The 27,903-nt window shown below is 43.7% G+C and overlaps 1 protein-coding gene across 1 annotated transcript; it reads left to right on the top strand.

The window, feature by feature from the left end:
* Positions 1–170: 170 nt before the first annotated feature.
* XPC (XPC complex subunit, DNA damage recognition and repair factor) lies at positions 171–27,883 on the top strand. Its single transcript, XM_061618424.1, has 16 exons — positions 171–614; positions 2,910–3,114; positions 4,263–4,405; positions 5,937–6,051; positions 6,959–7,043; positions 8,998–9,155; positions 9,932–10,049; positions 11,285–11,374; positions 11,939–12,883; positions 18,340–18,500; positions 20,109–20,190; positions 20,970–21,104; positions 23,268–23,437; positions 24,267–24,360; positions 25,581–25,670; positions 26,133–27,883. Exons 1-16 carry the CDS (start codon positions 506–508, stop codon positions 26,358–26,360), a joined length of 2,928 nt encoding a protein of 975 aa, XP_061474408.1. The 5' UTR covers positions 171–505; the 3' UTR covers positions 26,361–27,883.
* Positions 27,884–27,903: the final 20 nt, after the last annotated feature.

Here is a 27,903-nt window from a genome sequence, read left to right as displayed (position 1 = left end):
ACTCACATTTCTTGACTTCACTTGCAAAGGCCCATATCTATAGCAGTGGTTAAAAACGGTGTCGCTTCTGAGTAAGGCAAACTCGTTTGTCACTGAATAGCATCTTCCTTTCTTCAAAGTTAAGCTTTCTTATCTCTTTGAGGCTGCAGCTGCATGCAGCTCAGAGACCCGGCACGGAAGGGACGTCAGAAAGGAGGAGCAACAACGGGAGAATGTACGCTGCTAGTCCCGCGTCCCGCAGGGCCTCCTACGAGAAAAAGGAACAACAGGGTCTAGCATCACCTCCAGGGAGCGTTGGGTGATTGTGCGTGCATGCAACAACTGCCCTACTCTAAATCAGGGCTGTCGCTTTGTTTTTAAACCTGCTTCTCCCGCAGATCGTTTTTCTCTGCCTTCGGTTAGACTTTCCTCCTTTGCGTCCCCACCACGCCTTCTGGTGGCCACTGGCCTGCCTTCCTTTCTTGCCACACCTCCAGGTCGATTGCCCTGGAAGAAATCGATCAACATGGTCAAGAAGCGCAAGGGGTCCCTGCAGTTGCAGGGGTCGGGTAAGAAACTCAAGGGAGAAATTGCAGCCGCCCCCTCCAGTCCTAAAGCGCAGGGACATCGACAGGGTGAGTGTGGAAAGACCCGCCGGGAGCACAGACAGTGGTTACATAAGCAGGAGCGCTGGGGCATTTCAAATAAGTTCTGCGGGAAAATCTCCATTATTTTAACTACAGGGCTCTTTCTCATCCTTCCCCCTCGACAGACCTAATGGCGCAATCCTAACCATTTCTGCTCAGAAGTAAGTCTTATTGAATTCAGTGGGGCTTACTCCCAGATAATGGGGTAAGGATTGCAGTCTTATTTCATTTTGTGGTGCTGGTCATGAATGATCTGACCCCCCCACCCTCTTGCAACAGGTAAAATTTAATAGCTTTTTATACACTCTGGCTAGAATTCCATGATCAATGACAAAGGTCAGTAACATACTTGTGAATTAAAAATAACATGTGCCTGATACCTTATACAACATGTCACATGATGACTAGAAAAGGCTTTTGCTCAGTAGCTTCCTTCTGCCTCCTTTAAATAGTGAAGATGCTAGGCTTGTTACCCAGACAAGAATGCCCTCTTTAGAAACAGCAGAAATTCCCAGTGCATGATCAAGATGACTAAAAGTTGTGTATTTTACTGTTGTATATTTTGTGTATTGCATTCTTTGTATTTTAATAGGTTTTATTGTATTATGATTTTAAATTGTTTCAAGCTGCCCCAATGGCAATAAAAGGGTGGGATAGAAATGTTGATTTAAATAAAATAAATATTTAAGAGAATGAAAAGAGATGGGATGATCAAAGAAATGTCTGACTTAAGCTGACTTGCTGTGCTTTCTGCTAGAATGGAGTGGGGTAGAGGATCTCCAGATGTTCCTGGACTGCAACTTCCATCCTTCCTGACCATTAGCCATGCTGGCTGGGACTGATGGGAGCTGAAGTCCAGCAACATCTGGTGAGCCACAGTTCCCCATCCCTGCTTTAAATAATACCTGTGTTATTGAATTTCACCCTTAAGAAACAGGAAGCTCTTCTCTGTTGACCTACAAAGAAGGATCATTGCACAGGCTAGCCCTGTTATAGTAGACTTGTACTACTAGCCTAATCTATATTCAAAACTTAATCTTATTTTTTTTAAAGAAGAGCTCTTGTTCTTTTTATGAAGAAGTTTTGCTTTTCTGGGTCTGTGTTTCATATGTTTGCTTTCAGTGGGACTTACCTCCAAGTAAATATGCTCAGGATTGCAGCTCCCCCCCCCAACTGAGCAAAGGTGACTGACAAGCAACTGTGAACACTACTATTACTAGACTTCCCCAAGTAGTAAGGCTAGGTACAAATGGACATGTGTGATGGTAGTACTAGTTCCACAGGAGTAGTTTTGCTTGTAGGTATATATAGCCCATCCTATGGATGATTATTCAGAAGTTAGTCCACTGAGTTCAGTGGGCTTTTTTTAATTAAGTGTGAACAGAACTGAGCTGCATAGAAATTATTTTGGAATCGGTTCTTCTTCTTCTTGGCGATCACTCGTGACCAAGTAAGATTGTCTTCCAAAATATAGTCTTTAACAATGGATCCGTCTGAATCTGTATCCACCGCCGATGTACCAGACCATGACTAGGGGCTTCTGGATTTCACAGTCCTGCCCCCGTCGCCATTTGCCAATTGCCATGGGACTTTTGTTATGGAAGATGCCTGTGCGTGAATTTCTTTTATGTGGGGAGATTGGTGCACCACGATCCAGCGAGGGGAGGAATCGGTTCAACAGAGTCCTCAGAAAAGTGTTTTGCCAAAGTCTTAAAATTCTGCTTTTGTAAAGATCATTGGCGATATCCAACACTGTCCTTCCATTTGCAGAATGGCTTTTAATCCAATGGAGATTAACATAAGAGGGGAGGCAACATTCACTGACTCCTCCTTTCTGTTGTAGCCCCCTGTGCCCCCCCAACCTGTTCCAGAGGGTTGGTGGACCATTCAAAACGAGCTGGGAAGCATTGTGAGAGCCTACAACGGCAATGGAGAATCTGCAAAAATCACCCATCCCTTCTCTTAGTTTAGTGGATTCCTGTGCTAGATTAAAAGCCATTTTGTGAATGGAACAGCAGCCCTGAATATTGCCCTCTGGTGGTTGTTGGTTGCATAAATAAGTAAAAATAAAAGAAACAGCACCAGTAACAAAACGACTGGTGAAAATTTTGGGTTCATAGCTCATCACATTAGCATTGATTCAAACTCTAATGGAAGGAGGAAATGGCAAAGTTTTCTTGGGAAAAAATCATAACTAATATTGCTGCTTAAATTGGATTAGACATGCATTTTCCCCTAAATGGATTTTTAACTTTTTAAAAAATTGTTTCCAATTTAATACAGATGATTTTGAAGAGGAAAGACCCAGTAAGAAAAAACGCTCGCTTAAAGCTTCATCTGAAAATAAGAAGGAAAAAGAATGTGAGAGGAATGTCCTTTGCCCACCCTGCAGAAATTCAAATCAGAAAGAATCAAAGTCCAAAGTAAAAAAGGAAAATAATAGAATGGCAGAAAGTAAAGGCTCCGGTAAAAAGCGGGGGAAATGCAGGTAAATGAGTTCATATAGAGTTTTTGGTGAGCTATTTGTTATTTCCTGAATCCTAACATCCACCCATGTAATCCTTCTGTGTGGAATTTAGGGCAAAAGGGACAGAAGGATCGGGCATATTATTGGCCTCTTGTCGGCTCTGCCTCTTAGCCCTGTTCTTTGAACCCATAGAAAGCATTATGTTGATGCATGGGTGCAAAACTGTCACTAAACTCTCATCAGCTCCAGCCAATGTGGTCAGTGGCCATCACAGCTGGCGCTGATGGCAGCTGAAGTCCAAAACATCTGGAGGACACCAGTTTGTGGAAAGTTGAATTAGAACATCCTAAGAGTTGTGCTGGATTGGACCTGTGTATGTGTGTCCTCAGTCCAGCACAATGTGAATTAATCCTCTCAGTCCTGGTTCTCCAAGTTAAGTGGTTGTGGATGAGATGTTAAAGAGCAGATGCACCTGTTCTCTTTCCTATATTGTTCATACGGATGAAGACACACATGACTTTGGAATGCTGTACTACTGTGGATGATTCTATGTCAGTGAATCCCATCTCAGTGAAAATGTGAATAGGTCCACGGATCTTCTGGTAAGGCAGGGTTGGCTAATCTGTGGCCCTCTGGATGTTGTTGGGCTCCAACTCCCATGAGCCCTAGCCGCATAGCCAATGGCAAGGGATGATGGGAGTTATGGCCCTCCAGATATTGCTTGACTGCAGGCTGACCACTCCTGTTGTTAAAAAAGCCCTTGTAAAGTCAAGGGTTTTTCCCTGTTGTGGTGGGTGAGTCTTACCTTGTTTCCCCAGTTTATTCAAGAGAATCTTTATGAACTTTGTGTGTGTATGTATATGTATATATGTGTGTGTGCGGGTGTGTGCAAGAGATTTTGTTATCTAGTGGGGCCGTCAGAGTCATAATCTCTAAGCTCCCTTGAGTATACTGATTGTTGTTTTTCTTAAACTAGCTAACACTGGGAAGAAATTACTGGTGGTGGAAGCTGGTTGACACTAGAACAGACTGTCACAGAAGCCAGAGTTTGGATGGTCACCTATCAGGGAAGCTGTAGCAGCAGATTTTCTCCATCAGTGGAGAGTTGGTCTAGATGACTTTTGATGTCCCTTTTCACTCTGTAATTATTTGTTTTTTGCACATTATAGTGGCCTGCAGAGCACTCCCCTAAAGAAGGAGACAAATGCAAAAAAAGAATCTAATGTCACAAAGAGAAAGAGAGATGACAAAGAGCGTGGTGGTGGTGGTGATGATGATGAAGAAAGTGAGGACGAGTGGGAAGATGTGGAAGGTAGTGCATTTTTTTATTTTCCACTGTGTAAATCCCTGTTATTAATTATTTCAGTTTATCATTCTTTGAGTGTATTATTGTCATGTCAGAATCACCCGGGTTTTATCATAGCTCAGTTGAAGTATTTATCCATTGTGTTAATGCCTCAAATGAGCTTTTAACAAGACAATACTAAGTACATCTACTTGGAGTAAGCCCCATTCAAGTCAACAGAGATGACTCAGGTAAGTGTGTATAGGACTGCAATCTAAAGCATGTTTATAGAATTATAGAATTATATAGACTTCTCAGTTGTACGTACGCAAACCCTAGAATGGCTACAGATTATTTATACATAGCATATATCGCTCTTCCTTGGATAGAGCCTGGGATGATGTACATCAACTATAAGAACATAAGATGGCACACACAGCTGAAAACACTGATGCTAAATATTTAGTCCCAAATGGTTAAAACAGAAGTACATACATTGCTGACGAGGAGTACCCCTCTTGTTTCTCAAACTTCAAAAGCCTGGGTAAATAAAAATGTGGGAGACAGATGCACTTCTAAAGGGAGATCCTTCCAGAGTTGGGGCCTTACCATGGAGAAGGCTCTTCTATACATCTCCACACCCCATATTCTGGCAGAGCCCCCTCTCTCCAATTTTAAGGATTGAGTTGGGTAATACTGGAAGAGGTGCTCCTGGAAATATTTAGGCCTGAGGTGTATAAGGCTTTATAAACCATCACTAAACTTGAATTTAGTCCAGTAACGCATAGATAGCCAGTGCATAGGTAGAACAGGGGTTACATGATCCTATCTCGCTGCCTACAAACTGCACTAGCTGCAGCTTCCAGTCCATTTTCAACTTTCCAATAATCCCAATGCAAGGTCACTGAGGCATGGGTTACCGATAGCAGGCTATCCCAGTCCAGGAATGGGTGTAGTTAACAAACCAGCTGTTGCTGGAAACTGGCATTCTTTGACACCAAGGTCTCCATTGACAACTGGTATACCCACGCTACGTATCTGTTCCATTGGGGGAATGCTACCCAAACAAAACAGACATGTTTCCAATTCCCGGGGCAAAGAAGTGCTTACCCAATTGGAGCTCCCCTGTGTGGCCGATCCCTGCTGAAGGTGGAGCATGAAGTCGCTGTGGATCAGCTGATTAGCAGTGACTTCAAGTCCCTCTGGAATCAGCTACACTTCAGATTGTCCAGTCAGGATCTTGGGAGTATAGCTGGTTAAAGTGGGGCTTGAAGGTAACTTCAAGTCTGCTTGGATCAGCTGGGATCTTCCGTCAAAGTGTGGCTTGAACTCAAGGAAAGAAGGGTCACCTGATGTCATTCTTTATTATTATTATTATAAAAATATTACTTAATCTGCCATCATGGAAACATCATGTGACTGACAGGTGGGCAGCCCTGCCTTGATAACTCTGATGTTGAGAAGTAGTGGAAACAGCCCTGAATTAGAATTTCAGTGCTCAGTATCTTATTGGCTATTATTGGAACCACACCAATTAGATTTGGATTTTTGTTTCCAGAGCTTCGTGAGCCTGAGATAGAGCAGCTGGAAGACCTTCCTGTGCCAACATTGCCCAACAAAACAGTTGAGATAGAAATTGAGACCCCTGAACAGGCTAAGAAAAGAGAGAGGAGGTAAGTTGAGACCTGTGAGCTTGGTGTTTGGAGAACTTTGTGCTTGATTTTCCTTTGTATTTCCTGCACCACAGGGATGAAAAAGCTCCTATATTAAAGCATCTCTGCTGCGCCTTGCTCAAGGTACTTACATCTTCAGAACTGAGATGGGTGGCTGAGATGGGTTCTGCTATGGCACCTGGACTTTAGGATTGAATCCAGCTAAGTCACTGCCTGAATGGAACAACTTCACCTTATGCGACAGAGTTTACACTCCCTCCCCCTCATGCCCCCCTCCATCCCCAAAATACTGTTGCATGAGTGGAAGTTGTTCCCACCCTTAACATATATTCATCATATGTCTATGTTGCTTGCTTTCAGGTGCAAAAAAAAAAAAAATCTGCTCGCTTAAGCTTTTGGTGCTGCTTGGTTGGTATCTAGTTTGTGATTTTTCTTGTCTTTGGAAGGATCCATTTTTTAAATTGCTCTTACTTTTTTATTTTATGTATTTTATTTATTTGTTTTACTGTAATATGTCGTTCTGTTATTTTTTTTAGGCAGCCTAGATTGAGTAGAAAAGCAGAATACAAATAAAGGAAACACAACCAGTAGCACACACAAGCCCAGTTAGGCCCGAGCAGGAACACTCTTTGCATATGGGTGGCATAGAGTTGTGCATGCCAGCCCTGCCCACTCAGTCGCCATCCTTCCCTTTATCAGAGTCCCCAACTTCACAAAGGGTTCTATTCACACTCAAGTGAATTCGGGTAAAAGCCTCCTTCAGACCTTCCCTGCTCAACGTGGGAAGGTCAGGGACAAAGAAGGTAGGAGCTCTTGTGTTTTCTGTCGTCAGACTCCTGCTGTGAATCTAGAAAAGTAGCATCGCTGCATTGGACTCACCAGTGATTTATTTGTACAAATCTTGCAGAGAGAAAAGGCAGTCCGAGTTTGAGACGTATCTCCGTAGAATGATGAAACGCTTCAACAAGGAAGTTCATGAAGACACACACAAGGTAAGATGCCGCAATGGTAATATGTCAGAAGAAGGTAGAGACTGCAAGGCTCAAAGCCAGGCTTCCTGAAATTGTACATCTGTTCTGTTAACCTTATTCTGGCATTTGGCAGAGAGGTTTATTGGAAAGCCAGGCATGTTAGTATTTCCAAAAAATAATCCAACATACTGTTGCAAAGAAGAGAGCTATATAGCTCAGAGAAAGGCCATAGCTCAGCAATTGAACATCTGCTTTGCATGCAGAAGGTCCCAGGTTCATTCCCCAGCATCTCTGGCTAACACGGGAAAGACTGCTATCTGGAACCCTGGAAAGCCACTGCAAGTCATTGTAGACAATGCTGAGCTACATGGACCAATGGTCTGACTCAATATAAAGCAGCTTCCTATATTCCTATGCATCTCACGTCATTTTGGGGAAGTGGGGAGGTATTTAGCACACAGTAGGGGAGGTTGTATTTCATGATAAACCATAGTTAACAGTTTACCATGAATGTGTAGATGGCTCCTGCTCTGCTCATCTCCGAGCAGGAGCAACAAACTGTGATACCTGGTTTAGCGTTGCATCTGAACCAGGAATCGTGGTTTGTTGGATTCCAAACAACCCATGGTGTGAAGCCAAACCAGGATCCCTAGTTCAGATGTAATGCTAAGCCAGGGATCATGGTTTGTTTCTCGCCCTAGAGAAAAATGAAATCAGAGTGATCTTTGCATTCATGGTATACAGTTACTTATGCAAACACCACCAATGTTGCTGAAAGAATCAATTTTTTCTCTACATACAACTGTTGAAATCTTGGTGCAGCTTTCATCTGATTGGGCTTAAATGTGCCCATTTTAAAAAAATGTGTTGAAAAACAGCTTTTCCTTCACCAAAAGTGGCAGGTAAACAATAAAAACATATTTAAAACTGCATCTGAAATTTAAACAAGGCAATGCATTTCAACAATAAGCTGAACAGTTAAAAGAGCACCAGGTGCAGCCACAGGAAAAAGAAAAGAAAAGAAACCACAGCCTGCTGGTAAATTTAGCAGTCAATTAAATTAGCAAGCCAATACCAGATGAAACAGATGGGATTTGTAAACCTCACAAAAGGCAAAAAAGGAAGAGCTTCTTTTTGTCTCAACCAGGAGGTTGTTCCTTTGTTTGGGGCACTAGTCTTCCACTGGTGGGTCGGGATCCACTACAGTGTTGCAGCCTAATCTAAAGTGGGTTGCAACAGCAGCACTACCACCATACAAATATATAGGAACAATTAAGAAATGGGTTCCAGAATGCATGTTTGGATTAATGGTGGGTCCTGGGTCTTAAAAAGACTACTGGTACAGAGGCAATCACAGAAAAGACCCTGTTCTTGTCTTCCAGTGTTCTTACCTCAAAAAGTAGCTGTAGCAGGGCCCAAATGTAGGTGGTGTGGGAGCTTTCAGGGTTGAATTGCCATCACTAGAACATAATGTTTTATTTATTTGAAATATTTATACCTCACTACTAACTGAAGTTCTCCAGGCAACTTAACAGTATATTCACAATACAATAAAACAGATAACCAGGATGTTAACAGAATCCCTCGCTGGGTAGGCCCCTTGGCAGGTGGTGTTTCTAGCAGCTTCCATCTCCTGACAGCAGTTGTAAGAGACATTGGGGACAGAGGGGTAGGGTGTTGATAAGTCTCTCTCCTCACCTCAAATCTTTAAATATTCCAAACTGACAGCTCCTGAATCTCTTGGCCACAGCACGTCTTGGTGGAAATAACCGCTAGTGTTAAGAGTCCCTCATAGGGAGGAGTTTTTTCAGCCAGGCTGCTACTGATAACCTTTCACAGCTTCAAGCTTCTAATGGCAGACTGGATGTCTTGGGTCAGTATTGGGCTTGTTCTTTGAGGTGTGAAAACAGCATCATGTAGCATTACTGTTGCCATTTTTCTGTTTTGGGATCTGTTTCCTTTCCCCCCCCAATAGGTTCACTTACTGTGCCTGTTGGCAAATGGTTTCCATAGGAACCGGATCTGTAGTCAGCCCGATCTCCAAGCTATTGGCTTCTCTATCATCCCCACTCAATTCACTAAAGAGCCTGCAGGCTGTGTAGACCGCCTGTACCTGTCAAATCTTGTGAAATGGTAAGGGTCTCTCGCTTTATCCAGCTCTTATTTTTAATAATTGGCATTGTACTTTTACATGTGACGAATGGAAGATTGTCTTTCAAGAACAGCCATCCAAGATTAAGTTATGTATTCCTCCTTTTTTAATTTTAAGAATGGGAGAGATTCTCCCTATGAAAATCAACAGAGTTGGGGGATGATTTTGAAGATCACCTAGCCCAGCCCCCTGTTCAATTGATATTCTTCAATACAGGGTGCAACTACAGCCAGTGTCAGGAACCTTTGGCCCTCCAAATCTTGTTATTTATTAAATTTATATTCCACCCCTCCTCTCAGAAGAAGCCCAGGGCAGCAAACAAAAATGCTAAGAACATCTTTAAAAACATGTTGCTGTGCTGCAATTCCCATCGCCCAGCAATCATTGTAGATAGCCTGGGATGATGGAAGTTGTAGTTCAGCACTATCTGGAGGTCCCAAGGATCCCCACATCTGAACTACAGCATCCCTCACAGATGGCCATCCAGTCTCTTCCTAACTACTTCCAGTGAAGGAACGCCGACCACCTCCTAAGGCAGTTTGTTCTGCTGTTAAACAACTTTCACCATTCAGATGTTTCTCTTAATGTTTAGCCAAAATCTGCTTTCCTGCAATTTCCACCCATTGGTTCTAGTCCTGCCCTTTCCTCCATCTTCTGTGTGACAACCATTCAGATACTTGAAGATTCCTAATGGGCACGAGCTGTTCAGACACTCACCAGGCAAGGAGAAAAACAGACCATTGTTTTGTTCTTCAAGGTTTGTCAGGACCTTTACCATCAACGGGGAACTCTCTGATTATGAAGAAAGTTGGCAGTCCACCCTAGAGAGGCGCTTTGCTGTTTATGCTGCACAGGATGATGAAGAATTGGTACATGTAAGTGACAAGGCTTTTCAGGGTGTGTCAGATCATTATTGTTACAATCATGCTGGGAACAATATGATGGAGATAAAGGATTGGGGAATTTGTATTTTTCTATATGATCTAGGGCAGTGTCCTTAACCTTGGTTCCCCAGATGTTGATGAACTACAACTCCCATCACAACTGGCCATTGGCTAAGCTGGCTGAGGTTGATGGGACTTGCAGTCCAAAAACATCTGGGGACTGGTTGAAGGATACTGATCTAGGGGAACTCGCTTCCCCTGCTGATATGGACAGCTACATCCTTGATGAGCTTCCGTCACCACCTAAATACATTTTTACTTATTTGTCCAAACTAGTGATGGGTCTAGGTCTGGTTAGCCACTCTGATCTGTGGATTATAAGCGGTCTGATTTTGTAGGTTTTATGAAGATTTGGTATTATAGGATGTTTTGGTATTATAGGATGTCTTATTGCATTGATTTTCAGTTGGTGGGTTGGGACCCGCTACTGGGTTGTGGTCTGAACTAAGGTGTGTTGTGACAGCAGCACTACAACCATACAAATGCAGGGTAAAAAAATTAAGAAATGGATGCCTAAATGCATGTTTGGGTTAAAGGTGAGTCCTGGGCCTGAAAAAGTTGAAGGTTACCGTTGCATTTTCTTGTTTCTATTTCATTTGGTTAAATGTTGTTTTTGGAAACCACTTTTGCAATTATTTTTTAAAAAATATTTGTTTACTAAAAATAATTTATAAACTGCTTAATATTTTTAAAATTTCTGAGCGAGATTGATGAAAAGCAGTATACAAATTCTTTAATGAATAAATAACAAACACACACAACCTTCACACATCCCCAAGTGGTATGGTTGTTAACCTCCTCTGTAATTCACTGGCATCTGTGGAAAGTCCTCTACTTTCATGCTCAGCTTACTGTGCGGGCAACATTCTCTTTCAAGGGGCTGGGCGTTCTAGAAGAGAAACGGCATGGATCCCCAACTGGCATAGGGGCAACTTCACCCCTCATAGTACATGGAAAGCAGGTTAAAGTCTCAAATATGCCTCTCTGTTGGGGGAAAAGGACTTTTTAAAATCATTTTTAGTTGGTTTTTAATCTAGAGAGCTTTACAGATTTCATCCTGTGGGTGGAAATGATTAAAAACAAAATGTAGGGAAGGGAAAAAACTTTATTTGCATCACTCAGATTCCCAACAAATTAATTAATTTTTGTTTTGCCTTTTAAAATAGATATTTTTGCTTATTCTACGAGCATTGCAGCTACTGTGCCGTCTCGTGTTGTCTCTGCAACCTATTCCTCTGAAAGAGTCAGCTGGAAAGGTAAATATTGCCATTGGTAGGCTCTCTCCGTGCTTTCCTGGATCACAGTGAGAGTTCTAAGTAACCATTCATAGGATGATGCTGTAAAGCAGTAGTTCTCAAATCGGCAGGTTAACCAGAGCATTACAGGCAGTTCAGATTTTTTTTAGAATGTATTACTATTTTTGTTTAGAGGGTTGCTGTTAGGATAAAAGGTGGGGGAAGGATCATGTATGCCACCTTGAGTTCATTGAAGGAAAGGTGGGATAGAAATGCAGCAAATAAATAAATAATTGGAAGAGACAGCCCTGTGCACACAGATATTTACTCACAGAGCTGGCTCCTCCATTAATGTGAATGGCAAAGTCTACAGCATCCCCATGTGTGCACTATGGTGCATGTAGGGTTGTGGGCTCTCTCTGTCTTCACTATGGTGAATGTACAGAACTCTCAATTCAGAGCAGAACAGCTCTCTAGTTCCAGCCGACATCTTGAGACTGATCCTAATGGAGCAGCAGAGTTTCTGTCTCATCTGCTTTATCTTTTGAAAATCACTGTTCTCTTTTTTGTTTTGTTTTGCTTCAGGGAAAGTCTTCCTCTAAGAAGCGCTCTGTCAGTGCAGTTTCTGAGGTATTGGATGGCTCTGCCAAAAAGCCTAAAGTTGCATTGAAAAAATGCACAGGGCCAGGCAAGACCAAGGCAGGGGCTGGTCGAGAGAGAATTGGGTCAAGGAGCCAGGAAGCTGACAAGAAGTCAACCCCTATTGGAGCCAAAAAGACAATAAATAAATCTATAGGACTCAGTGCTGTTCCAAAAGTAAAGGAATCTGGTGACCTGAGGGAAAAGGAAAGGTTGGGGAGGACCAAAAATGACCGCCAACGAAAAGTGGCCTCTAAAGTGTCATATAAAGAGGAGAGTGGAAGCGATGAGGGCAGCGATTCTGAATTCTGCGCTTCAGAGGAAGATGGGGATGAAAGTAGCAGCTCTGATGAAGATTTTGAAACTCCCAGTAGGAAGAAATCATCTGTGGCAACCCTTAAAGCAAAAGTAGCTCTTAACAGCCGGTGGAAACCTGGACCCTCAGTGTTGAAAGTAGCCAAGAACTCTGAGACAATTGAGGGTTTGCCGGGGGAAACAGCCACCCCAAGTTCTTCAAATCCATCAAAGAAAAGGAACAAAATAATTTCGAGTGATGAAGAGGATGAAGAAGGAGAGGCTGGGCCAGTTCAACTAAGAGGCACAGATCAGTGGGTTGAGGTTTTTCTTGAACGGGAAGACAGGTGGGTGTGTGTGGATTGTGTTCATGGCACTGTTGGGCAGCCTCAGCTGTGCTTCAAATATGCCACAAAACCTGTGTGCTACATCATTGGCATTGACAACGGTGGGTGCTTAAAAGATGTGACGCAAAGGTACGATCCAGCGTGGATGACTTCAACGAGGAAGTGTCGTGTGGATGCCGAATGGTGGCAGGACACTCTGGAACCATACAGAAGCCCTTTTGTGGAACGAGAGAAAAAAGAAGAAAGAGAGGTAAGTAGGAAGGACCTGGTTAGTTTTCTCCGCCCCCCCGCCCCCCCCCCCACAAGACTAAATCCAGGTTGGCTGAGTGTTCCTCCATCCTCTTTGGTTTCTGGTTCGTGTAAACCTGGTGATGGAAATACTTGGGAAGAGGGTGCCTAGGAGTCAAGTGCATTCTGCATTTGACTTGCATTTAGTGAATGGGTTTCACTAAATGGCATGAGGTTGGCCTTGGGGAGGAGCAAAAGGGGAGTAATGGAGGACTAAGGTGTGGCAGTGGTACCAAGCTAGTGCCAAATTGCTTCGGCAATGAGAGGGCGTGGATGAGATTTTAGGCCTAGGATGGTAATTGCAATCCAGACCCTTGAACGGAGGCAGGTTATGTTGTGTTTTCAACATTCTTAATTAACAGATAATTCTTAATTAACAGATAATTTAGGTTTAGATAATCATTTGAGTGTAGCACAAGAGATAAGCAAAAGGGACCAAGTTTTTTACTAAATTGTCAAGCAGTTTATCATAGTGCAACCCTTCACCAATCAAAACTTAATTGTTTAACTGAAGATCGTTCATGATCAAGCATGTCCCAGTTAAAGTGGCCTGCCTTGGCCTTCCTGGTATGTATTTATTTATTTATTGCACTTGTATACCGCCCCATAGCCGAAGCTCTCTGGGCTGTTTACAGCAACCAAAAACATTAAAACAAATATACAATTTAAAACACATATTTTAAAAACAATTTAAAACACAATTTAAAAATTTAAAACAATTTAAATTGTAGGAACTGATCTGTAAGAAGAAGAGCCCTGCTGGTTCAGGCCAATAGTCCACCTGTTCTAACATCCTGTTCTAACATCCTGTTTTGAGCAATGGTCAACCAGATCCCAGTGGATATACCTCAAGTAGAGCATCAGTCACTGTCCCTTATTGTTTTAGGGGAAGGGCTGTGGCTCAGTGGTAGAGCATCAGCTTTTCATACAAAAGGTCTCAGGCTCAGTCCACGGCATCTCCAGGTAGAGCTGGGGAAACCACGACAGAAATCCTGGAGAGTCATTACTACTCAGCATAGATAATACTGATTTACTGTGTAAATCAGGGGGGGACGTGATAAAAAGGGATGGGGGCCAATACATACAAACATTGGGTGGCAGACGATGGTATGGTGCTGGAGGCAGACCGTGTCAGAATAGAGGAACAAGGGATAGATGCATAATATCCATCCCTTGTTCCAGGTCTGCCCAAAACCTGAAGAATACTGGGAGATGCAGGATTCCAACCAACCTTTGTTTGCTGTTGTGTAATGCCAGGTCTGTGGTACAGAAAACATCTTGCATCCATGATATGATCTTGGATGAATCTGCAGACCTGGCATGTATAACGGAGACCTGGTTGGACGAAGCCTCGGCACCTATTTTAGAGGCAATGTGCCCGCCAGGTTTCCGTTATGCACAACAGCTGAGGGAAGGAAGGCGGGGAGGGGGAGTGGCTGTCATCTATCGGGAGTCCTTGGTTTTTGCCAGGTCTCCTCTCCTTGGGACCAAGTTTGTTGATTGCATGTATTGGAGGTTGGGCCCGAAGGGCAGTTTAGGGATCCTGCTTGTGTACCGCCCGCCTCGCTGCACGGCAGAATCCCTGGCCGAGGTGCTAGAGGTGGTCTTGGGTGTACGTATGATGTCCCCAGAATTATTGGTGGTGGGTGACTTCAACGTGCAGGCCGAGACCACTCTCAATGGGGCCCCTCGGGATTTCCTGGAAACCATGACTTCCTGGGAACTGCACCCTAGTAATGTTGAGCCCACCCATGTAGCCGGTCATGCTCTCGACCTTGTATTTGTCCTAGGGGAGGAGAAAAGTGCTCTGAAGTTAGGGACTATTACTTCTATCCCTGTGTCATGGTCAGACCACCATCTGGTAAATGTAGACTTCTCGATGCCACACACCCTCTGCAAAGGCACAGGACCTATTAAAATGGTCCGCCCCAGGCGCCTGATGGAGCCAGAAGGATTCCTGAATGCGCTGGGGGTATTGGAACCTGCTGAAGGTCACTCGGCCGAAACCCTGGTGATGGAATGGAATACAAAGATCACCAGGACATTAGACCAAGTGGCTCCGAAACGTCCTCTCCCCCTGGAAAGATCCCAGACGGCACCATGGTACACACCACAGTTGCGTGTTCTGAGGCAGGAGGTGAGACGACTAGAACGCCGGTGGCATAAGTCCCGCTCCGAAGATGCCCGGACACAAGTTAGAGCAGCAGTAGCTGCCTATCATGTGGCAATAAAGGCAACAAAGAAAGATTACTTTGCTGCCTCTATTGCGTCGGCAGAGTGTTGTCCCAGAAGGTTATTCCAAGTGGTCCAAAGCCTGGTCGGTCCAGTTGCTCAGGAACCCTTGGAATTCTCAAAGGCCTCCTGTGACAGTTTAGCAAAGCACTTTGCTGATAAAATCGAGCATCTAAGAAGCTCGATTTCGCATACCGTGAATGCAGATAATGGACCAGAGTTGACCAGTCATAATGTGATCAAATGGGATCGGTTTCGGCCTCTTTCTTCTGATGATGTGGACAAGGTACTGTCAACTGTGAAACCTACCACCTGTCTCCTTGATCCTTGCCCGTCATGGCTCTTAATGAGCTGTAAAGAGAAATTGGGCGAGGGGATCAAGGCGGTGGTAAATGCATCCTTGAACGAGGGTGTATTGCCATTAGCCCTCAAGGAGGCAATTATAAAACCTATTTTGAAAAAGCCCTCCTTGGATCCCCAAGACTTAAACAACTTTCGCCCAATTTCAAATCTACCATTCCTGGGCAAGGTCATTGAACGAGTGGTGGCCAATCAGCTGTCAGCGCATTTGGATGAAACGGATTATTTAGATCCATACCAATCGGGTTTCAGGGCTGGACACAGAACTGAAACAGCCTTGGTCGCTCTAGTGGATGATATGAGGAGGGCATTAGATAGGGGAGAATTCACCTTTCTTGTCCTCCTGGATCTCTCAGCGGCTTTTGATACTGTCGACCACGGTATCTTGCTGGACCGTCTGGAGGGATTAGGAATAGGAGGCACAGTATTAAACTGGTTCCGTTCCTTTCTCTCCGATAGACAACAGCAGGTGGCATTGGGAGAGGTGGTTTCAGACCCTTGGCCTCTCAATTGTGGTGTGCCACAGGGTTCTATCCTCTCTCCCATGCTATTTAACATTTATGTAAAGCCGCTGGGAGCCATCATCAGGAGGTTTGGGCTGCAGTGCCACCAATATGCGGATGATACTCAGCTCTACCTCTCATTTAAGTCCTCACTAGAGTCGGCTGTGGAAACCATGTCCAAGTGCCTGGAATCCGTGAGTGGATGGATGGGAAGAAACAGGCTAAAGCTGAATCCTGATAAAACTGAAGTACTGCTCGTGGGAGACAAGGGAAGGTTGGGAAACATCGACCTGATACTTAATGGGGTAAGATTACCCCTGAAAGACCAGGTCCGCAGTCTTGGGGTGATCCTTGACTCCGGGCTGACTATGGAGGCCCAGGTTTCATCGGTGTGCCGAGCAGCTTGGGGTCAATTGCGTCTCATACGAAGGCTGCAACCCTACCTTCCTGTACATCAGCTCCCACTCGTAGTACACGCTCTGGTCACCTCTCGTTTAGATTACTGCAATGCGCTCTACGTGGGGTTACCCTTGAAAACAGTCCGGAAATTACAGCTGGTACAAAATACGGCAGCTCGTTTACTTACAAATAACTGCCGTTATGATCATATTACTCCAGTGCTCTACAATCTACACTGGCTTCCAGTTGCTTTCCGGGCTCAATTCAAGGTGTTGGTATTAACCTTTAAAGCCCTGTACGGTGTCGGCCCAGTATATCTGATGGAGCGCCTCCACCGTCACAAATTGAGCCGCCCTACAAGATCTGCCACGCAGGGCCTTCTCTCAGTCCCACCAACTAAAGTGGCTAGGTTGGTGAGGACTCGGGAGAGAGCTTTCTCTGTGGTGGCCCCCTCGCTCTGGAACTCCCTCCCAATAGATCTTCGTCATGCCCCTTCCCTGGATATATTTCACCGGGGACTGAAGACTTGGCTGTTTAATCAGGCCTTTGCAACCTTTGAGACCTCTAAGGTGAATCAGCCTTGAACTAAAATGTTGATAAATCTATCATACTGTAAACTTTGTATTGTACTGTACTGACTATATTTATTATTGTATTTTATCGTGTTTTATTGTTCGCCGCCTAGAGTGGCCATTGGCCAGATAGGCAGCTTATAAATTAAAGTTTATTATTATAGATAGATCCATGATTTGACTTGGTATAAGGCAGCTTCCTATGTGTGCCCTCCCAAAAGTATCGTTGGAAGAATCCAGCCTCTGAAAATGGAAGTTATAGTTCATGAGTATAACTAACAGCTGTTGCTAGATTGATCCTCCATGCATTTCCTATAGTGAGACAGGTAGATCAGAATCTGTATTTGGGTATGTCCCTGCATAATAATAGTTTGGGGGGGAAAGTGCTAGAAAAGTTTCCAGCTGCAAAAAAAATGTTTCTTGACCACTGGGTGATGACATGGGAGGGACTGTGTTTCTCTATTCTAGGCACAGAAGAGGGGTGCTTGGTTTTCTATGCTGGGGGTTCCTTTCTTTCTCCACCAGGCCACTCGCTTGCCTGCATGCAATTCATTGTCGCCTGGGGCTCCCAGGTGAGTGCTGGGCTGAGTGCTCAAATGGAAAACTGGTTCTCTGGTTCACATGTAGCCGTGACGATATCAGGAATTGTGGGCTTCTTGAGTTCTCTGTTGTGTGAAGAGCACCTGAGCGCTGGTTCTCACAAAAGAATGTAAGAAGAGCCCTGCTGGGTCAGACCAAAAGCCTAGTCCAGCATTATTTCTCATGTTATTTATTCATTTCTGTTTATGAATTGCTTTGAAAACACCTAAAAGTCATTGAACAGTGGAAACGTCAACAATTAAAACAATTTCCTGTAGAAAAACCATTTGAAATCCACCAGGGATGTAGCATTGTGTTCCCAGATGCCATGGGGAAGCCCATGAGAGCAACAGCCCTTTCCTGCTTGTGTTCCCCAGCAGCTGGAATTCAGAGCTATACTGTATCCAGAGGTGTACACAGCCATCATAATTAATAGCCACTGATAGCCTTCAGTTGGTGGCCAACATTACATCTGGTGGATCTATTGCTTAGGTCTCGGCACTGGTTCATTCAGCTTTCTAGGACTCCCAGCTGAATGGATGAACCATTGGTGAGTATTTGGGAGGAGATGGTCTCAGTTGATGGAGAAGTTCTATCAGTGCTGTTGGAGCAGTGACGTCCCTTTTGCACATGCAGGGCTGCCACAATCACATAATGAATGTACATGTATTAGTCGGCCCTGATACTGCCTTTAATTTTGTTTTCCAAAGAATTGAAGAATATACTTGTGTGTTGTAAACTCTAAAGTCTACCACTAATGGCACGATTCCCAGTTTCTAGTTAAACTTCAGGACCAGCCCCTGCCAACAGCCATTGGCGAGTACAAGAACCATCCGCTTTATGCCTTGAAGAGGCATCTCCTTAAATATGAAACCATCTATCCAGAGACAGCAGCTATACTAGGATATTGCCGAGGGGAGGCTGTATATTCCAGGTGAGAGTCACCCTTCAGGTGTGTATGGTGTGAAATGTGACTTCGTTTGGTATACTGTACTGTGATCAGATACTGGACTTCCTGTTGCCAGTACTTTTGTCAAACTTTTAAACAAATTTTAACCGGGATCTACATCTCTGCTCAGCCCAGGGAACACCTCATCACACTCTGACAGGGGTGTGAGCCCCTGCTGGTACCAGGCTTCAGAGAGCTCAGCACAAACAGAGGGAAGGTTTCCACAGCTGCCACCCTCTGGTTCCGAATTAAAGAGGGAGGTTGGGGCTGGCTGTTCTGGTCTCAGAGTGTTTTGGCTACCTGCCACCAAAACAAGGGCCAGCTTTTCCCTCTGGCTCCAGACGGGAAGGTTAGAGCTGGCAAAAGCTGATTGGCTTGGCAGTGGCTACCTAAGTTTCCCCATATATCTTGGTCACTACCTGGCAAAATGAGCCCCAGCCTTTTCCTCCACCTCTCTAAGGGAAGGTTGGGGCTGGCCAGTCTGTGGGGGACAAGCAAAGCACTTGGAGTGTCTCATCTGGCCAGCACCAAAGCAAGGCACTGCTCCCTTCCCCATGCGCCAAATGTTTGGAACTGCCAAAGAGAGCAGGAGACTGTCCTTTGCCTCCTGTAGAGGTGAGGGGCTATGGTTGCACCCCTGTGCACACTTAACCGGGAGTACATCCCATAGAACACTATGGGAGTTATAAACGTGTGTAGCGTTATGCTGAAGGGCAGCCAGAATATTGGGACTCCCTGTATTTAACCCCACTGAACTCTATTAGAAAGGAAAAGGCATGGGTATATAATATTAGCAGGCACTCGATGCCAAATCCAAGTTGGTTTTTAAAAAGCACTTTTAAACATTTTTCTTGCAAATGTTTTCTGTATGAGCTGCCTGAGGTTTTTGTCAATAGTGGCCAATGTGGCAGTGTGGAGCCACCCCCAACGTCACTGCAGCGTACCTGAATGGGGCTGGGGTGGGGCTGGGTGGCGGTGAGGGTGGGGATATGTGGACATACTGGCAGAGTCAAGCTGGCATTCCTGCTGGTGGTCCCACGCAGCTGCAACCTCTCCCCATCAGGAAAGCTGCTGTAATGATGATGTCAGGAGGGCGGCCCCATAGCTCGGCCCCACCACTCCAGCCGCTACTGGTTTACATGTTGGTTAACTTAAAACCCTGATGGCTGTTCTTTCTTGGAAGCACAACAGAAGTGCAGGATTTGTTTGTGTGTGCTGAATTCAAGCTCTTTTTCTTTTCTTAATAAAAAAGCAAGTTTGCTAGCCCTTGTATATAACTAGACTTGGTAGAATGAAACATACATAGACAATACCTGATGAAATGCCAGGAAAGGTGGTGGTGGTGGTGGGAATCTGTTGGCTGGAGGACAGAACTTTAGTAATCTACATAGCACCTTTTCCCTTCCACGACTCGCAGAAGTGGAATTATGCCGAATTAGCAGAGCTGTGCAAATTTTCATTAATGTTTGCAGAATTTGGGTTGCATTGGCACAAATCCTTTTTTTTTAAGTGTGGAGTACACTTTTTGGAAAGATGTATGTATTTATTTACGTTCAGTTGGTATCTTTGGCTGCTTTATTTGGACTCTTTCAGAGATTGTATCCATACATTGCACTCCAAGGACACCTGGCTGAAGCAGGCTCGAGTGGTCAGGATTGGAGAAGTGCCATATAAGGTCAGACAACAGCAACTGCACTCTGGGGCTGCAGTTAAGTGTCTAACTCAGTAGAAAAATGAGAGACACATGCGCGATACCTTATGAGCTGAAGAATATAAGAGCCCTGCCATATCAGACTAAAAGATAGGGAACCTGTGGCCCTCCAGATGTTGGATTCCAACTCCCATCAGCCCCAGAGCCAGCATGGCCTATGATGAGGGATGATGGGAGTTCTAGCCCAGCATCCTGTTTCTCACAGTGGCCACCCAGGTACCTATGGGAAGTGCACAGGCAGAACACCAGGACAAGAGCCCTCTCTTGCTGTTCTCCAGGAGCTGGTATTCAGACGCATGCTGTCTCCAATCCTGCAGGTAGCATATAGCCATCATATTTAGTATTTCAGTCTCATTCATATCCAGTTAAAGGTAACCAGGTTGGAAAAGACCTGTATTCGGAAGACCTTGGGGAGCTGAGTTTGGGAGCTACTGTTGTTCAGGATAGCCATTTCTATGACTTAATAGAATATAGTAGTTTTTAGAGCCTTGCATTTTCATGGTGGCCTTGGATGTTACTACAAGTGATCACTGAGAGAGCATACATGAGTGGCTTGTGTGCCCTCTTTTCATGCTTCGGGTGTGACACCAGAAGTGACGACAGGTGGCTCTTCCTCCTAGTGAGATGACCAAGTTCCTGGTGCACACTTAGCTCTCACATACCTCCCTGCGACGAAAATGAGTAGGTCGCCCCTTTGAATGTGGGAATGGGTGAGAATATTGGACTCTGTTGTGTTTGCACAGATGGTCAAAGGCTACTCCAACCAAGCAAGGAGAGCACGAATGGCAGAACCTGCAAACAGAGACAAAAAGGACTTGCCACTGTTTGGTCTCTGGCAGACAGAGGAATACCAGCCCCCTGTGGCTGTGGGTGGAAAGGTAAGATGGAGAAAAGATCACGTGAGATGACCCTGCCATGCTCCATGCCTCTCACCAAAGCCCTGTGCTTGATAGTGCTCCAGGGAGTGAACCAGAAGCTTTCCTCCCGCAGTGGTGCCCAAACCTCTGCCCTTCAAGTTCTCTTTCGGGACTAGAGCTCTGACCCTGCAGGCAGTGGCTGCTGTGTCACCTGTCAGAGTGCTCCCCATGCTCCTGCTGTGCTCTGTGCTTCTCCAAGGTGGACACCCTTTAGTACTCCAAAACTCAGATATATTTGCCAGTAAAATGATCATGTTTGACAGCCATCGCATTCAGTGCACCTGATTCTATTCTATGTTTATTTAATTTATACACTGCTTCATTTTTCAACAGCAACAGTGTTGTCAGCACTGCAAGGCTTTTGAGGGCCCCATGGGGGGAAAATACTGATACGTACTCCAAGTACAAAACATACTTCTCTGGTGATTCTAATCATATGCCTTTTGCAGAGTGGGATTATGCTATAAGTCCCGGGAACTTACCCAATTAAGTTCTAAAACCAATGAAGTAGTCTTACAGTGCAATTCTAACCATGTAATGTATTATTGAATTCAATGGGACTTACTCCCAGGTAAATGGAGTTACCTTTGCAGCTTTAGTTAGCATTCCAGCATTAATTGTGTTGGATTCAGTGGGATTATTTTTGAGTTGGAAACTTGAAGATGTGAGATGGCATCCCTGCTCTTTCTGGGGAACTTTAGAAAAATTCAGGAGATCATTATTAATTTTCATTTATCTTCCAAAGTAGAGCCAAGTCAGGGTCCCGTCAGTGCAAGGATTTCCACTTAAGCAACAGGATTTTCCCCCTACCTCCTGTATGCCCCCTAAATCTGTTCTTGGGGCTGCTCCAAACCTCCAGAGCAGATCTGGGAAGGCATGAGGTGTGTGTGATGTGTGTGTCCCACTGCAAGAATTTCTTCTTGCATTGATGTGATGTGTTAGTTGGATAGCGCCCAAAATGTTTAACATGATTTTGTAGACCAATTTGCACTTAAAGTACTACAGATCATTCATAATTATTTGCACAAAAGACAACCACCCAAAGACATTCTTCTCCCAAACTAGAATAATGTTTCCAACTTTGGCACAGGGCTCTCATAATTACAAATAAAAGCACAGGTCTGAGGATTCCGGGAGCTGTGTAATGGTTACTTATGCAACATGAGTCCCCTTTTCCTCTAGTGTTGCTGCCATGTTTTACTATTAGATAGAACTGCTTTGGGGGACTTGAATCAACACCATAGCAATCTACTCCAAAATCTGCAGTTGGGCAGTACGTGTATTGAGACCAACCACAGTGTCACAAAAATAGCAAGCTTTTAGAAGGTTTATTAGTTTTTTGGGTGGCACTCTGTGATAAAACTTGCAGAGGTTGTGTGTGGGGAATTGCCCCAATATCTCATCATGTGGTCTTTGAAGCCATGCTTGGGGTTCAAGTTCTGGGTTTTGGTACTAATATGCAAAGCCCTAAATGGCTTGGAACTGGGTACTTTAAGATCATCTCCCTCAGTGCGAGCCTGCCTGTGCTTTGTTTGGGGAGACCCTGCTCATGATGCCACCTCTGGAGGTGGCATGTGTGGTAAATCCATGTCACAGGGCTTCTCAGTGGTGGCCCGGAGACTCTTGAACTCCCTCCCCAAGAAAGATTCATTGCTGGTCTTATTTATTCATCCAAGCATTTGGGAAATTAAGTGCCTGGGGATATTAGACTACAGTTTTTAAAGTTTGTATTTTTAGATTTTTAACTGTGCTGTGAAATATTTTGTGCTGATGGCTTTAATTATACTGTACACTACTTTGGGCTCCCAGTTGGGAAGAAGAGCAGTATAAAAATAAATATTGCCATGCTAATGAAAATGAATAAAGATAAATTGATCAGGTACTTTGGTAAAGCTATAGCATTTTATCCTTGGGTGTAGAACTTCACTTAAAGCTTTGTATTATGTATTGTGTCTAACATTCTTGTACATTTGCAGCATAGAATGTACTCACACTTGCAACAAATCTCCTATTATTTGTCCTTCTAAGTAGTACTAATTGTGTGTGCAGCATTTCAGCAAGACCTGATTTCTGCTTCAAAGCATAATCTTCTTTTTCATTTCCTCTACCTTTTTTTGTTTTCAGGTTCCCCGGAATGAATTTGGGAACGTGTATCTCTTCCAACCCAGCATGTTACCTATAGGCTGTGTGCAGCTAAAGCTTCCTAACCTTCATAGAGCGGCATGTAAATTGGATATTGACTGTGTTCCAGCTGTTACTGGATTTGATTTCCATGGTGGCTACTCGCATCCAGTGTATGTCACAGTTCTGCTATCTAAGTTGGCTTGTGATGGCCTCTATCAGGCATGGCTGACATCTGTTTTGTCAGTGGAGAATCTGCCTGGGATCTATTAATCCAAGGTGGCTGCCTGTGGTAATCACAGAGTAGTGTTTGCTGAGGTTTAGCTGTCGCCTTGCCATGACCCTAGCAGAATGGGAGCTGAGCACCCATTGCTCTTTGTGCCAGCTTACCAGAGGTAGACAAAAGTAGCTCCCTCTCTGCTCTGTGTGTGTGTGTGTGTGTGTGGTGTTTCTGTCCTTCCATCCATGACATGAAGCAATAGGCATCAGTTCAAGCTCTCATGTCCATAGAAGAAACTAGTGAAATGTATTGATTGGAAGCACTGTAGATCAGTGGTAGAGCCCCTGTTTTGCATGCAAAAGGTCCCAGGTTCAATCCGTTAATTCAGCCAGATAGGCGACTCACAAATAAAATGTTATTATTATTATTATTATATTTATTATTATTATTATTATTATTATTATTATCTCCAGGTAGGGTTGGGAGAGACCCCTATCTGGAATCCTGGAGAGCTGCTGCCAGTCAATGTAGACAGTACTGAACTAGATGGACCAAAGGCAGCTTCCTGTGTTCCTATTTGCAGGATTAGGATGTTTATATCCCATTTTTCAGCCCCTCAGAGGATCCCTGAAATTTTCTACCCAATTTTCTGCCGCTTCGAAAGTGCTGCTATAGCTTAACGCATAAACAGCATCTGGACAGCCATTTGTCTTCCTCTGTCAGTTGAAACTGTCCCTGTTCAGTGCATAAATAACAAGTTCTTGTCGCCTTCTTCTCCCCAGCACTGAAGGTTATGTAATCTGTGAAGAGTACAAAGAAGTGCTTGTTGCAGCCTGGGAGAATGAGGAAGTAGAAAGGGAAAAGAAGGAAAAGGAGGTGAGAGTCACTTTTGAGAGTGGAGTAGAGGAAAATGACACTACTAGAAATTGGCAGCATTACAGAGTGGATTAAATATAGAGCTATTTAATAGTATGTTTTCACAGTTTCTGGTAGCACCTCCTCTCTAGATGAATTCCTCAACATTTGTAATCTCAAGCTGACACCTAGTGTGCATATGGAGTTTCCGCATTTCTCCGTTCTTCAGCCATAGGGAGCGCATGACCTCTATTTCTCATGTTCAAGTGCGAGCGATGCTTATGTTGCCAAAACGAGACAATCCATGCACAATAGGAGGGCTTGTATCAGTAGGCTTGTGGCAACTCCCAAGATTTGCAGAAGAGTAAAAAAAAAGTTTAGGGGAAAAAACCCTAAGGGGAAAGGAACTCCAATAAAATAAAAATAAATTAAACAACCCGATGAGGACTGAACATACTTAGTGGCTATGGAATGCTGACTGTTGCAGTGGGACACACACTGGAAAACTTGTTGGGAGGGGGAATAGAATGGAGTCTCCTGGAGATTGATGAGCCTGTCTGGAACTGTGAACAGGAACACTCCACACCACAACATTTAGTTGCATGCCCCACTGTTTTAATCCTATTTTTCAAATGCAGGCTCAGTGCTACATTCCCATGGCTCTTCTGCTTCTTGTATGCTCAAACAGAACAACATTCTGAAGCATGGAAAGTAGCAATGAGAGGGCCTTCTCGGTGATGATCTCCCATTTGTGGAATGTTCTCCCAAAAGAGGCTTGCCTGATGCCTATTTTGTCTTTTTAGCATCAGGCAAAAACCTTATTCCCCAGACATTGTAAGGGTCTTTTAACATTTTAATGTCATTTTAACATCTCAAATTTTAGTGTGTTCAATCTGATGGTGATTAGTTTTAGCTTGCATTTTTCATTTTTATGTGATTTCATTGGTGGTATTTTTTTCTTGTTGGTTGGCTGCATTATTTTTGAATTGTTTGTATTCTGCTGGTATTTTGGTATGTTTTAACGCTTGTTTTTATATAGTATTGAACGTTGCTTAGAGGCTTATTGCATGAGGTGTCTGATAAATATAACAAATATCACAGATTTTATAATGACTTTGATATCCTCTGTGGGCTGATGGAGTTTTGTCAATGACATGCAATTCTTTTGTAAAACACAAGGCCTGCAGTTAATGGATTTGTGTGTGCCCTTTGGTTTCTGACTGAGTGAATTTTAAAAACAGAAGCGGGAGAAAAGAGTGCTGGGAAACTGGAAATTGCTGGTGAAAGGGCTTCTGATCAAAGAGAGATTGAAGGAACGCTACTCTACTAAGGTAATAAACTGGCTTAGCTGTGATTTTACTGCTGTAAGTTAATGCTGAGATTATGCAGAGACATTGGGGTGTTTACATTCAATGTGTGTGTGCAGTCCTCTGCAGACTTACCTGGGAGTAAATCAACTGAATTTAGCAGGCTTACCTCTGAGTAGACATGCATATGATTGCATTTTGTGTCTTAATCTGGCCATTTGGATTGCTGGATTTGGCAGTGTTCAGATCAAAACACTGAAGACCACTTGGCCAAAATAGCCATGAAGGGTGTAAAGATTTAAAAGGATGTCAAAGAACATTAATGTAATTCTTCAACAGTTGGCGGTAAGGGGAATCGGTTCTCCTTAAATTCAGAAATGGGGAGATAGGAACTGAATACCGGTATTCTGTCTAGGTGGTTTTGTACTGCAAGCTGAAGCGGTCCTTCTTGCCGCATCAGTTAACATTCTATCGCTTGTCTTCCAGAACGAGGCAGCAGGAGCAATGGTGGAGAAGGGGGCTGGGTTTTCCTCTGATGATGAAGATGGAGGAGGCAGTGGACCAAGCTCAGAGAAACCAGCTGGGGATGTGGCAGTTTCGTGGCCCCAAAATCGGCAAGCAGAGGAACAGAGTGGGGGTGGCAAAAGAACCAGAAAGAGCAAGAGGGAAAAGAAAGGCGAAGCAAAGCACTTGTTCCCATTTGAAAAGCTGTAACCAGAAGTGCCAAGCAAAAAAAGCCTTGTGTTTTTGGAGACCAACTTGTAAATAGTTTCAGGCTTAGGAAATAATGTATTTTTTTATTTGCTGCAAGTTGGAGACTTGGGTTTGACTCAATATATGTAAAGGGAGCAATGTTTGTGTGTAAAAAATACTTCTGGCGAGACTAAATCAGGGAGCTAACAGGAACCTCCTCTAAGTCTTGGCCATAGAATGCACATTTTACTCCATTTTGCAGTTGCAAGTGTGAACTATACCAAGTTATCTTAAAGAGCTCAGAATTAGTTTTTTTTTATACTAATTTCTTAAGAGCTTTGGGCCTTGCTCCTTTGTATTTGTGAGGCTGCGAGGAACAAATTTGTTAGATCAGGCATGAGGAAATCTGCGGTCCTCTGGAAGTAGTTGCGACTACGAACCCCATCAGTCCTGACCATTGGCCGTGCTGTGGCTGGAGCTGTAGTCCAACGACATCCAGAAGGCTACAGGTTTCCCACTTCTGTGTTAGATCAGTCTTTTTAGGAAGACTCTTCGTGAATTTTGTTTTCCCTTGGAACATTTTAGTACTTCCTCAGTTTCATCACTATATCATTAGTAGTGTCTCTTTCACCGTCCGTCATTGTTCTCATCTCTTCTGTTTGTTTGAAAGACAATTTACATGGCAGCCACAAAGGTCCCAAGTGTGTTCTTTGAGGTGGTGATGCCTTTTGCTTGTAAAGAATTCAGAACCTTATTGGCTTCGGGAAATGGTGGAGCTGGCTGCATTTAGGGCACAATCCTGAGAAGCTTGTCTGCACAAGCACCATATAAATGAATGGAAACTGCAAGAAAAGTGTTGGATGGTATTCATCTAAGGTCTACTCATAGTAGACCCATTGAAATTAATGAACCTAATCTGGTTATGCCCACTTACTTCAATGGGCCTACTCTTGAGTAGGACTAGTATCCATTGATTGTGCTGTTGCACAATCCTGATTCATTTCTAGAGAGCTTGTGGACAGACAAATGTGAACTTCGTGCTAGTTAAAAAATATAGAATATTTGGGGAGAGGGAGTTCTCAAGAATCTTCATTTAGTTTTTAGTCTTTGATTTGCCTCTCTTCTGAAGCCTCATAGATGTCTTGTGGATCTTGTCCTTTTTACATTTTGAGCTCTGAACTAAGGGTACTATGACACCAATTTTAAACACAACAAATTAGTGCTAAATAAATGGGACTGAATTATGAGAAAAAAGAATGTATACTTGCAATTTGCTATCATGCACTTAATGATCACTATACAATGACTTGTTTGCTTGTTCTGCTCTTTAAGAGTGCTTTGACTCATACACACTTTTCCCTGCAAAAGAAATGTTAATGATACCAGCTGTTTTACACAGTTTTAAAAATTTATCTTTTTTCTGGCGTAAGAGATGTTGTAGTGTTTCTTTTAAAAACTCCCTGGACCTAGTTTTAGCACCTTAAAAATATTCAGAAAAAATATTTTTATACTGAGTCCTTGGCAAAAATAATAAAGCTTTAATAAGATCCTATGCAAGTCTTCT

Source organism: Rhineura floridana, chromosome 3, assembly GCF_030035675.1.
Source record: "Rhineura floridana isolate rRhiFlo1 chromosome 3, rRhiFlo1.hap2, whole genome shotgun sequence".
NCBI classification, from domain to species: Eukaryota; Metazoa; Chordata; class Lepidosauria; order Squamata; family Rhineuridae; genus Rhineura; species Rhineura floridana.
Note: the sequence above shows the minus strand (reverse complement) of the source record. Positions and strands in the feature narration are given on the sequence as shown.